This window comes from Lipotes vexillifer, unplaced genomic scaffold (assembly GCF_000442215.2).
Source record: "Lipotes vexillifer unplaced genomic scaffold, Lipotes_vexillifer_v1.1 scaffold535, whole genome shotgun sequence".
Taxonomy (NCBI): Eukaryota; Metazoa; Chordata; class Mammalia; order Artiodactyla; family Lipotidae; genus Lipotes; species Lipotes vexillifer.
Window position 1 is genome coordinate 810,011 of NW_006792756.1, and position 13,822 is coordinate 823,832.

General features: G+C 40.7%; 1 protein-coding gene across 1 annotated transcript in view; it reads left to right on the top strand.

The window, feature by feature from the left end:
• NCKAP5 (NCK associated protein 5) overlaps positions 1-13,822 on the top strand; it is an 876,414-nt gene that overhangs the window by 577,437 nt on the left and 285,155 nt on the right. The window contains exon 5 of the mRNA XM_007465897.1: positions 5,196-5,283. Coding sequence (XP_007465959.1) covers positions 5,196-5,283 — 88 coding nt within the window. The remainder of the gene's footprint in view (positions 1-5,195; positions 5,284-13,822) is intronic.

Consider the following 13,822-nt stretch of genomic DNA (forward strand, 5'->3'; position numbering starts at 1 on the left):
TAAGATTTGGGCAAAAGTTAATACTAGTCAGCATGTGGAGGCTCAAGAAAAAAGATGTTTGATTATATACAAAATAAATGGATTGTATTTTTTCTGAATATCCCAGTGGTAGTGTGCTTAAATTTTTTAACCCTGCTAATAGTCATCCAATGAAAGACTGTCTTGTAAGCATTTCTCTTTTTTTTTTTTTTTGTGGTATGCGGGCCTCTCACTGTTGTGGCCTCTCCCCTTGCGGAGCACAGGCTCCGGACGCGCAGGCTCAGAGGCCATGGCTCACGGGCCCAGCCGCTCCGCGGCATGTGGGATCTTCCCCAAACGGGGCACGAACCCGTGTCCCCTGCATCGGCAGGCGGACTCTCAACCACTGCGCCACCAGGGAAGCCCAGCATTTCTCTTTTTTCCAGCAGATATGGGAAGGATGCTTGTCCCCATTTTGGCCTTTGACCTTGCCAGATGAGTGCTGTTCTCTATATGGGGTCACATGGGATGACTTCACAGGGAGGAGGCTCCAGGTGAAGGAGAGGTGCTGCAGTGACTCAAGCCCCTCAACCTTCTTTCTATTTGAACCCCAGTCCCTTTCTTCTTGTCTTTAAAATGAAATTCGATCATGGCAGCACCCTTGCTTAAACTGACACACTTTCTCAAAATGAGAAGATTGGTAGTCAAATACAGTGAAACACAAGGAGAAGCAATTTGCACGTCACAGCGGCAGCTGTCAACAAAGTGCATGGTGTAGGTGAAGAGAATATGGCATGTACCTGTAGCAGAAGTGGGTGGGTTCTGGTCTTGCAGCCTCTCACATAGGAAAATGTGGGGGGATATTGAGTAATTGCATTATTAGTTTCATTTTTATTTAATGTGATTAATCAGCAAATACATAGCTTAAAATATTTCTTAAAAATAAAAATATGATTCGGTTCAGCTTTTAGTTCAAAGAGCCTCATCAGTTACTAGTTTGAGCCGGGGGGTGTGGCTTCTTGTTTTGTGTTCATTTTGCTCTATTTCTGTCAAAAATGACAGGCTAAACTGAATATCTGATCACAAGAGTCACGAAAGAACGCTTCAGTCTAATGTTCTGATCAGTTCCCAGAGTGTCATTAGGCAAAAGAGAGGGCTAAATTTGGGGAGGAAAGAAGGGATGTGGAAGACTTCACTTTCCTTTATCTGCTATTAGAATGAACAGCTCCCAGTGTGCCCTGGGATTGTGTTTTCTAATAGTATTTTCATTATTGAACGAGTCAAGTTCTTCAGGGCTCAAATCATATTCTCTGATGGTAAAGAGACTCCTGACGTTATCAGGCCCTGAATGATTAGGTAGTTTCCTGACTTGAAAGGATTCAGGAAACCATTGTCTTTGAATATTCACTTGCAGAAGGAACTTCCTTTGTTAGGTAGGGAGACTGTTTCTGTGAGACATGGATGCAGATCCAATGACAACTTCCCCAGTCATCTCTTTACAAGGGGGTCTGTGACAAAGGTGGACCCCTGGGTACAGGGAGAAGGTTTTGTATCAGATCCTCACTAATCCAGCTCTTATGTGCTTTTGAATTGTTATTCTTCTCATGTGTTCTTTTTTAATGTTCTACTTTTCTAACTTTGTTAGTGCCCTTTTTAAGCAAAACCTATGTTTTTTTCTTCCCCTAGAGGAAATACTATAGGAAAAATTTATTAATTTAATGATACGTACCTTAAAACACGGAACCTATTTTCAATTAAATACAGTTCCTACATTTGTATCTATGTTACTTGAAATATACTGTTTGCATATGAATTTGGTTTATTTTTTCTGACTTGTGTAGGACTTAACTCTTTAAAAATAGTTCACTTAATGTACATAAGAATTTATTGCATCTCACTAAGTATAATTTTGGCCTAGACAGTTTTTAGTTATGATAGCTACTTGACTGGTATTTAGAGGAAGAAAGAATTTAATCTCAGGTCAGACAAAAGGAAAAAACAAAAAAGAACTAGAAGACATTAATTAAGGTAAGTGTTCAACGATAGATTGAACCAATCAGCAATTTAAAAACAAAACCAAAAAACTCTACTCATGCCTGACCTGGGGAAAGGAATGGTGTTATTTTTAGTCACATCCGAGAAACAGGTGATAGATTATTCTGTGTGCAAACTGGTAATGCAATCCCTCATACATCAGCTATCAAAATAATAAAGTAAAATGTCATTGGGCATTACACTACAATGGATGATGCTTCATAGTCTGATTTTCCGGAAAATAGAGAAGTTCGCTAAATGAGAATTTTTTTTTAAAGATATCATTAGGGAATAATGGTATATTCCTATCAGGTTCAAAATATTTCTCTGTTAGCAGATTCATAAAGGTTATGAAAGATGAGACAACTTAATTTTTTACCAAGGGTAGGGCTGGGTCCCTACAACTCTGTTCCAAGCTGTAGCTTGGAAATGAAATTGGTTTTAATTAATCATGAATTTGTGCCAGAAAAGTGTTCACCCTGTTACCGTGGGTCTAGACTGTTTGAGATCCTGTTTTAACAACTTTCTTTCCACCCCCTCTTTTTTCTTTCTTTTTTTTTTAAACTTTGAAGCCAAGAAGAACGGGGGAAAGGTGAATAAATGTTTTTCTTTTTGATCCAGCAACTTGTGCATAGAACTTTTAATTATACAGAACAGATAATTCAGCAAGATATGCACTGAGACAGAATTGTATTTTAATTTATTGATGACAAAGACAAGATTTTCTTTGAGTTTTAACTGTTGGCCCATAATTAAGCCAAATGTTTATAAACGAATAAAATAAGGATTGAAACAAGAAAGACGTTCAATCTCTGTGCAAAGATAGGAAGAAAGTAGACTAATATTTAGGAAACAAGAGGCTAGTCCCTGCTGAGTGATGCTGAGCAAGTTATTACCATTATCATTATTTTTCTTATTTATGGTAGATTTAGTAAATATCGTGGAAAATCTACTGCCATTCAAGAGGTTGTCTCTGTTTATATAAAATGAAATAAAGTATTAGAAATTGGCTTTCATCACTTATTATTTCAGAATTTGTGTCTTCTTCTCACCTATTTTTTTCACATAAAGCTCTCCCCATGTCAGAAATAATATTGTTGCTTTCTTGGGTTCAGCATCCAATAGCTTTTCACAAAGACAACTCTTAATTAGGCGTTAAGACTCCTCTTCATTTCAGATCATTTCCCTGAATGTAAATAAGTCCTAATGGAGAAAGGATGCTGTTTTCAGAGTCGTGAAAATGGTTTAATCCTAATTCCCTGTCCAGCTAACCGTGATCCCGTAAGTAAGCCATTCAACCTTTCTGGACCTTGGCTTTCTCATCTACCACAGAGATATAATGATACTTTAAAAGTGCATTATAATGATTAATAGACGTGAGAGGTCTCTGACAAGTTAAAAGTACTATTTAATTTTATTATCATTAATAACATAAGATATGTGAAAATATAGGGAACAGACTTTGCTTTCCTGGCTGGATGCACGAAGAGATGGCTTGAGTAAATGTATAGTCACAAATCATTCTCTGCGCACTCATAATCGGTGTCTACCATCTTCTCGAAATCCTGAATGGATCCTGGTGCCATCCCCTGTGAAGGCAGAATTTCCCCAGTTATAATCCAGGTTTGGATTGGCCCAGTTCATCCGCAGTGTCTTTACTCTTCTGCTAAGTAGTGATGCGCCATATGAGTAGTTGGCATTCTGAACCACACTACCTTGGTTACTGTGAGGGTCTTGCCACTTCTGGGAATTCAGAGGCCTCCTAGAGCCCCTAATTTGTGTTGCTAGAAGCCCTAGTGAGAGAGAGATGCTGGGTCAGCCTGCTTCCCCCGACAAATCTCCTAAACTAGGATTATATTGAGTCACTAACACACATGCTTCAGGATGGGACTTGAAAAGACAGCCGACTCAGGTTCTGGGCATGAGAGCACTGTGTTCATTGTGTTTAGTTCGGGCAGCCTGCTCTCAGAGTTCTGGTCCATGAATCCTCATGGATGAGTCCCAAGGATAACGCCATTCGAGCATAGTTTGAACATACACAGTCAGTGCCTGTTACAGAGTAGGCACTTAATATTTTTTAAACTGAATTAACAAGGGATTCATATAATAATGTCTACTGAGTACCTACTTTTTCTGTAATTGAGGGAAGTACATAAATATATGACATGATTCTATGTCAAATATTGTAATTTACTTCAGAAGACAAAGCATGCATACATGAAATCTTTGAGTATTAAAGTGGAGAGTTTTTAAGTGATAGAATGAATGATTTAAAGTATAGGGCTATAAGAATTCATAGAAGTAGGGGACTAATAAAGAAGTCTCTTAGGAAGTGAAACTTGAGGTGGATTTGGAAAGATGGATGGCCCATGAGAAGGTGAAAGGGTGTTGGCATTCCAAGTAGTAGTAACAGCCTGAGGCAGTGTCTGGAAATGGAAATGGGTGTGTGTGTTTTACTCTTTACTTTTGGGTTTGGGGGAGGGGGTTGGGAAGGGGAAGGGTTTGAAGTGGGTATTTAAAATACGATTATAGCATACAATATATATTATAATATAACCTACAGTTACTCATAAATGTGCACTAAGATGTATTTGTAAAGATATTTCTTAATTCAAATAGCAAGCTTTTTTGAAGTAATTTAAATTCCATCAGCAAGGGAATGGTTAAATAATTTATGGTGCCTTCTCATCATGGAATATTAGGAAGCACTTGAAAAAAAGTAGATCTTTGTGTGCTGACGTAGAAAGACCACCATGGAAAGACACAACAGTGTATTAATGGTGAAAATGGGTTCATGTAGGATTTGTCAACTTTGAAAACTGATTTTTAAAAGTCAAAGTGGTACTTCAGGAAACTTACTGGGGTGACACTGTGTCAAACTGAAAGTGAAGAGGGTTGTTGGGAGATGTTTGCACGTGTACATGGTAGGCCAAGGATAGAGACCTGAATGGTAGAGAGAGAGAGAAGCCAGAGCCATTCTGCAGAACGTTCGCAAAGGACTTCGTGACAGATTCTTAATATAGGGGATGAAGGAGAGAGAAGAGAAAAGAGATTTCCAGGTTTAAGTTTAGGCAATAATATAAAGAATGATTTCTACTAACTGGAACAGACCCATGTTAATAGGAAACATTTCTTAAAGAAATCAGTTATTCATTTATCTATCTACCCGTCTATTTATTTATTTATTTTTGCTTGTTTTTCAGGATGGAAGAAACAGTACGAAATCTACTGCAGAGTCAAGGACCTCCAGAACAGAAAAAAGAAGAAACTGTTAATATAATGGTCTATCAGGTATACCACGTGTCTTGCTCTTGGCTGGATACTGGTTGGCTTGTTTTGCTTGGATTTCTCTAGCTCCGTCCTCCCTAACCTGGAGATAAATAAAAAAGGATGGTCCAGACCCCAGTGCTGGGAGCCACACCGGTCACCTCTGTTACCAGTCACCTCTGTTTGAGGAATACTGTACACATGCATTTAACTCATTCATTTCTTGTACTTTGTGAAAGGAATTGTAGGTTTGGTGGTAGGAAGGTGCAAAAAATACGTTCATAGAGATGCAGAGAGACCTATAGATGTATCGCAGTACTCTGTGGTCAAGGCTGTAGGAGAGGCATCTACAGCATTCTCTGGAACACAGGGGAGGCGCTGACTCCTCCTGCCCAGGGAAGGTAAAGAATACTTCCCAGAGATCTGACATTTAAGGTGGACCTGAGGGGTAGAGAACAAGAGAAAGAACATTCCAGGCAGAGGGAAGCCTAGGTAAAGGGGCAGTGGTATGAACGTGCATGGCAGGCTCCTGGAGAGTAAGAAGCTCACGGGCACTGCATCATGGCTGGTGAGATGACAAGTTGTTTGATGGTGAGACTGAGGGGACGTGGAAGAGCTGGCCGAGGTTATGCCTGTCTTCTCAGCTCATGGGTGTGGTCTTGCGCCTCGGGCCATGTGGAGTCTATAGTGGTGCAGAGAGAGTCAGTGGTCAATGCACTACCAAGTTGTCTTTTTTTTTTTTTTTTTTAATTAATTAATTTTTTTGGTTGCCACGCATGGCAAATGGGCTTTTATTTCACATGCATTTAACTCATTCATTTCTTGTACTTTGTGAAAGGAATTGTAGGTTTGGTGGTAGGAAGGTGCAAAAAATACGTTCATAGAGATGCAGAGAGACCTATAGATGTATCGCAGTACTCTGTGGTCAAGGCTGTAGGAGAGGCATCTACAGCATTCTCTGGAACACAGGGGAGGCGCTGACTCCTCCTGCCCAGGGAAGGTAAAGAATACTTCCCAGAGATCTGACATTTAAGGTGGACCTGAGGGGTAGAGAACAAGAGAAAGAACATTCCAGGCAGAGGGAAGCCTAGGTAAAGGGGCAGTGGTATGAACGTGCATGGCAGGCTCCTGGAGAGTAAGAAGCTCACGGGCACTGCATCATGGCTGGTGAGATGACAAGTTGTTTGATGGTGAGACTGAGGGGACGTGGAAGAGCTGGCCGAGGTTATGCCTGTCTTCTCAGCTCATGGGTGTGGTCTTGCGCCTCGGGCCATGTGGAGTCTATAGTGGTGCAGAGAGAGTCAGTGGTCAATGCACTACCAAGTTGTCTTTTTTTTTTTTTTTTTTAATTAATTAACTTTTTTGGTTGCACCGCATGGCACATGGGCTCTTAGTTCCCTGACCAGGGATCGAACCCACTCCCCCTGTATTGGAAGTGCGGAGTCTTAACCACTGGACTGCCAGGGAAGTCCCAACAAGTGATCTTCTGATAGCCCTTATCCCACGGTGTTTTAACATTAGTGAAGTGACCAGGCTGGGAAGCAGGGCATCTAATCTGAGCATGACCCAAGTTGGCCATACAGATGAGAAGGCTCTGACAGCAGAAAGAGCCCAGGCACTCTATCTAGATCAATGTAGGACTTTCATTGAAGAGCACTGAAAATCACAAATAGGCACCCAATATCCGTTGCACGACTATGCATAGGGGGCTTTCAAAAGCTAAAGAAGGAAAGGAAGTGGGCCAAAGTTTAAGGTGATCACTGGGCAGCCCTAGGTTTTGGCTAGCTAAAGAGCATGTGGGTCTGGGGAGGCAATCCTAGGAATCCGGCTGGTAAAGATCGTTTCACGCTAGCGTCCCTGAATTCACGGGTTCTGGGCTCTGCAACCCCACTTGTGATGACAAAGATTGAGAGGAATCTGACAATAAAAGTCACAGTATCATATAAACTTAAGAAATCTAGATAGAATTAACCTTAAGAAGTCTGTGTCCTAAATCGTTGACTCTTGAGACATCTACAGAACTACAGTATGACAATGGGGACAACTGTTCTCTATCTCCAGTGAAAGCAGTATAACGAGTTGACTTTTATCTCCTTGGAGGAGATAAAAGTTAGCTCCCTAGGGACTTTGCTGGCTGTCCAGTGGTTAAGACTTCACCTTCCACTGCAGAGGGTGAGGGTTCAATCCCTGGTCGGGGAGCTAAGATCCCACAGGCCTCGTGTCCAAAAAACCAAAACATAAAACAGAAGCAATATTGTAACAAATTCAATACTTTAAAAATGGTCCACCTCAAAAAAAATCTTGAAAACAAAGTTAGCTCCATAACAACAGTAGAAAAACTCTCAAATCCATTTCTCAGGAAAAGATTTAGATTCTTCTTGAGGTGGCCTTCACATAGGAAAGGCATGCCCGGCTTTTCCTGATGCGTGGTCGCCTACAGTAAGGATAAGTATTTAAGTCCTTCTAGCCCTGAATCTTTCCTAGGTATTACATTTGCTTTGGCAGAAAATTGATGTATAAGTAAAAACTCACACTTGAATCTGCATTAAATGGTTCTATTTAGCCTTAAAGATTCATATGAACCTGAAATGTCAGTCTTCTGTCCCCACTCACAGGTAACACCAGGCTTTAATTAGAACTAAGTAATTCAGCATCCCTCCTGTGCTTTTTCCAGTCTCCTCATTGTGGCTCTGTTTCACTGAGTTCTTATTTTCTTTTCATCATTCTTTGCTAATCTCTTCACACACTTGTTAGCCAAAACCATGGTATACACTCTTATCATCAGAATTCGTTTTGTGAAACCGGAAGCTTCTTAGAAAAACAGAGAGACTTTTAAAAATGTGTTTTCCAACTATTTCCTCTTAATCGCCCAGTCTATTAGATTTGGGAAGTCAGCTCTTGTCTCTAGAGTGGAGACAGTTACTGATGTGAATTCATGCTACATGGAAGGGATTTTTCAGCCATTGCTCTCATTGGCCTCAGGCTCATTATCTGGAAAATTGGAGAGGGATTTGGGTTACATGAACCATAAAGGTCATTTGTACATTCAACAGCTATTTATTGAGTTTTTATTGTGGACTAGGCACAACTTTGTCCTCTGGGGATTCAAGACATGAGAACAGAGAGAAGGGTGGCACTGAGTTCCAGGGAGGTCCCTGTCACCTCAGTCATTCTAGTGTTCTAAATATGGCGAATAGTAGGAAAATTGGTTGTGCAAGATGTATGTGGTGAAACCAGTGGTGTGCATAGTTAACACTCCCTGAAGCTGAATTCTTTGTTTTGGGTAAGAGCTGGGAAATTTATTGCTTCATAATATGGAGGGTTATTAGCACACCTGACTCAGATTTTCCAACTATAAGATTTCTCTGACAGTAGCCAGAGGCCCATGCAAAGCTGAGACCCACAGGAAAGCCGGAGTGGGTTTTATTTTCCATCATGGTAGTGTTTGTTCTGGGGCTTTTATCATCGAGTTAATAACAGTAGAGTAACAGCTTTCTGAGTTCCAGGCCCCTGCTAATTGCCAAGCATGCATGTGAAGGGTGGTCATAGTTTGTTCAAGGGGCGTGTTCCTGAAGACTTCTCAGTTGGTTACTTGTATCATTTAGATCTTGTATAATTTCACCTGGACCAGCTCAAAGGTCAGTAGGTGTTTCTGTTCAGCAGCTGAGACAGACCCGCCCTGCGGCTGTCAGTGGTTTCACCGGCTTTGTCACTGTGCACTTCTTGACTCTTTTTGTAATTTGGAGAGTTTGCATCATTTCAAGGTTTGGGCATGAAGTGACATTAATGCCATTTGTATGTGACTACAGTTTCCAGTTTGTCTAGTTCAGAGTCCCGTTGACTGTGACTAGACTGTAGCTCATTTGGTCCCGACACCTGTGCAGGAAGTAATGTCACTATCCTCACGTTAGTGAGGATAGACGGGGACATAGGCTCCCAGAGGTGACCTCTTGCCCAAAGGTGCAGCCTGGAAGTATCTTAGAAGGGATTCGAACTGTAGTCAGTCTGACTCCATGGCCTCGACTCTATGCGGAGAATTTCTGGAGAGATGAAATGATGGTGCCCAAGTTATATAGCTAGATATCATCTAAGTTGGGACTTGAACCTAGGCCTTTCCACTGGCTATTTAGAGCTCTCTCCATTCGTTCATCTGTCCATTCATTTGCTCATTCATTCATTCAAATGACAGTTATTCATTTATTTTTGGACCTACGTATGTTAGATTCCTGTTGCTGCTGTAACAAACTTAATGGCTTGAAACCACACAAATTTATTCTCTTATAATTGTGGAGGTCAAAAGTCTAAAATCACTGTACTGATGGGGCTGCATTCTTCCTGGAGGCTTCAGGACAGAATTATTTCCTTGCCTTTTCTAGACCCTAGCATTCTTTGGCTTTTGGCCTTTTCCTCCATTCTCAAAATACATCACTTCAAACTCGGGTTCCATTGTCATTTCTCCTTTTTTGGAGTTTGACTCTCCTCTGTCCCTCTTAAAAAGAGACTGTGATTACATTGGGCCCATCCCCATGATCCAGGATAATCTCCCCATCTCGACATATTTCATTTAATCACATCTGCAAAGTCTCTTTGGCCACAGGAGGTAAGGTAACACATTCACAGGTTTGGGGGATTAGGTAGGATGTGGACATCTAGGCGAGGGACATTGTTCTGTCTATCACACTAAATAACGCATGAACCCAGCAGGCTGGCAGTACCTAGCCGATGCCAAGCTAAGTGCTGGAGATACAAAGAGGCCTTTTCCTGGAAAGCTCAGTTTATAGGATGCTGGAAATTGGGGAGGGAAGGCAGATAATTAATTGAATATATGCAACAATGTGATAGGAGCCTACAAAGCAGCTTGCACAAGTTCTGGGAACAGAAAGGAGGATGCCACCAAGCCCACTGCACTGCTCTCTCCATAGACTCTTCCCCTGCCTAGGACTTCCTTTCAACAATCCTTTAACCTTTTCTTTTAGTCTCTGTTGTCATGCACTCAAGAGTCAGGCACCCCACAGCCTGCCTTTCTCAGAACATCTTATATCCCTGGTATTTTAATATAACCATCATACTGTCACGACACGTATGTTTGGTGCTTTACAGTTTTCAAAGTGCTTACACAAAATGGATCTCATTTGTTCATTTCAGCAGCCTCTAAATTAGATATTAACCTGCTCATTCTTAAGGATGGGTCTCAAAGAGGACTGTTTCAACTCTGGCAAATGCTAAGTGGTAGGACTAGAAATAAATCTCAGACTTCCCTAAGTGAGATACATAGAGTGAAACTGAGCAGTTATCAGTGGGATAATCGGATGGTGGAGCCTAACTTCCCAGCTCACAAGATCCTTGTCTCAAAATACAAAAATAAGTGAAAGGAAACTGAAATCAATTAATAAGCCATATAATGTTTATGCCTGACATTTCTTCTATGGGAGACACAAGCCCATGAGTAAGAGAAATATTGCCAGTATATGGAGGGAAAGTGATATACCTAGCACCCAGGATAGATTCCTTTCACTATGGGAAAATAAAAGACCTCAAAGGATTGTCTGTAGAGGAAACTGAAAAAGGAGAACCGTCTTCCATTCCTCTCTTGCTCTGTGTCTTTCTCTAGCTCATTCTTTCTAGGTATTTGGGGGTTTCTTCTGTATCATGTGATACAGTCTTGAAGCCCAGGTTACCATTTCATTTAGTTGAGTAGTTAGGAAACATGTTAGAAAAAACATTCATGATTCGATATGAACAGGGGCAATGCAGCGTAAATGAAATGGAGCAGCTAGCTGAGAGGACGATACACTTTCAGCTTCATCTGTCAAAATATTTCAACACAGGCAACCAAAGATACAGAGAATCGTTAATACTAATGATAGATTACCCATTAAAGTCCTCTCGTGTCTGTAGCTACCTTTTGTGCTGCTTTGCTGTAGCTGATAGATTTCCTCTTGTCTCTGCTTTTCTCTATGGAACATGAATTGAACCCATTAGCTTTATTAATTTAGAAAGAAAAAAGTGGACAGATAAATGGAAGCACTCATGAGGGGGAAAAAAACCTGCATGTGGTACAGCTTCTGCCACTAACGAGACTTTTGGCCTCAGACAGTCACTTAAACTCTCTGGGTTCCTCTTTTCTTTTGTATTTGTGATTGAAGAGGTTTTGGATTACTTTAGGGACCACAAACACAAAAACCTACAATTGCCAAATAATGTAAATGGTTAAAGTAGGCCAGGTATGAGAACAATTGTGTGTCCTCTGGGGGGTTACATTCTATTTTTCCACTTTTGATAAGGAAATAGGTACAGAGAGATGTGGTGTTTGCTTGTTTTTTTGTTTGTTATTCAAAGGCAAAAGTCTTGCTTCTTAAAACCATGCAGTCGCAACCTACACTTGGTTTAATTCCAAAGGGCAGTAGGGAGTGGTGGAGACTATGGCAGACTGACCAAAGAGCCTCTGTCTGGTCTGAAGGCAGCAGTCACAGCCCCACTGCAGCAGATCCAGATGACTCAGAATGCACACCGGTGTGGACAGATGGCCATACATTTCAAAAGAAGATGAAAGTTCAAGTTTTTATGAGCAGTTTCTTAGTCTGTAAATACTGGCTTATTTTTTTTTTATACATGGATTAAATAAAACACGGGCTAGACTCAGGGCAACAACCGTCTGCACAGAAAGATGATTTCAAGTGGTTTTTTCTTGCTTTTAGAACTGTGGGATTTTGATGCTTCTGTGCAATCCCGTGAGGCCTGGTCTACACAAAATGCAGCATGGAGCACATCACCCTACTGCGCTGTGCCCCCCGTACCACCCCAGGCCCCGCTTCTGACGTGTGCTGAGCAGCTGCTATGTACTGGTCAGAGTCTAGTCATTTCACAAGTGTGAGTTCACTGAATTTTCACAAGAAGCATTTGAAATGTCTCCATTATACAAAAGAGGAAACTGAGGTACAGAGCTGTTAGATTGCCTGCCCAGAGTCACACATCACCAGTGTTGGGTCCCTCAAGCGACTTGGCACCCTTTAGGCAGGCAGAGTAGGTCTCCACAAAGAGGGAGTGCAGGAACTTTGTCAGGAGGTGCAGTGTGTCATTGTCCCAGGAGAGGCACAGAGAGGTTGACATAGTGCACAGCCCTGTTATAACGGTGTCCACAGTCAGCTCTCTTCACCCCTTTACTCTTCCCATCTTCATGGAGAGCCCTGCCTGAGCTGTGTAGCTTCCAAACCCAGCTCCATCTCTTCTAATGACGCCATAAGCTCAGTTATTGATCCCTTAGCCTGTGTTTAAAGCAGTACGGTCTGATACCCAAGTAATTTCCATTCCAAGTGATCTAATTGAAAATCAAAATGACCTTTTCCTTAAATAGTTCCTTAAAAGTAGTCTCAGATGTGATTAATCAGGTTTTGCTTGGGGAAAGGGAACCTTTCTAGTCATCCTAAAATCTGTCAGTCATCAAATATATATCCAGATTCTTTTATGTACACAGAAAACATGTGACTGGGGCCTTCCTCATTGAAGCCCAAGTCATGCCTAGCAGAGATATTACTTTATTTCGTAAATTAGAATTTTTTTAATTGAAGTATAGTTGATTTACAATGTTGCATTAGTTCCACATGTACAGCAAAGTGAGCATATATATGTATATACATATATATATACACATATATATATTCACGTATATATATCTTCTTTTTCAGATTCCTTTTCCTTATAGGTTATTACAAAATACTGAGTTTAGTTCCCTGTGCTATACAGTAGCTCCTTGTTGGTTATCTATTTTTTATATAGTAGTGTGTATATGTTAATCCCAAACTCCTAATTTACCCCTGTCCTCCCCTTCCCTCTTTGGTAACCATAAGTTTTTTTCCTATGTCTATGGGTCTTTTTCTGTTTTGTATATAAGTTCATTTGTATCATTTGTTTTTAGATTCCACATTTAAGTGATATTATATGATATTTATCTTTCTCTGTCTGACATACTTCACATAATCTCTAGGTCCATCCATGTTGCTGCAAATGGCATTATTTCATTCTTTTTTATGACTGTGTAGTATTCCATTGTATAATGTACCACATCTTCTTTATCCTTTATCTGTTTATCTGTTGCTGGACATTTAGGTTGCTTCCATGTCTTGGCTATTATAAATAGTGCTGCTGTGAACATTGGGGTGCATGTATCTTTTCAAATTATGGTTTTCAAATTATATACCCAGGAGTGGAATTAATGGGTCATATGGTAGTTCTATTTTCAGTTTGTTAAGGAACCTCTGTACTGCTCTCCATAGTGGCTGCATCAATTTACACTCCCACCAGCAGTGTAGGAGGGTTCCTTTTCCTCCACACTCTCTCCAGCATTTATTATTTGTAGATTTTTTGATAATGGCTGTTCTGACCAGTGTGAGGTGATGCCTCATTATAGTTTTGATTTCATTTCTCTAGTAATTAGTGATGTTGAGCATCTTTTCATGTGGCTTTTGGCCATCTAGATGTCTTCTTTGGAGAAATGTTTATAAATGATAATTCTTATCAGGCATAGGATTTTTTTTTTCTACTTTTAACTTCACCTTCTTTCCCT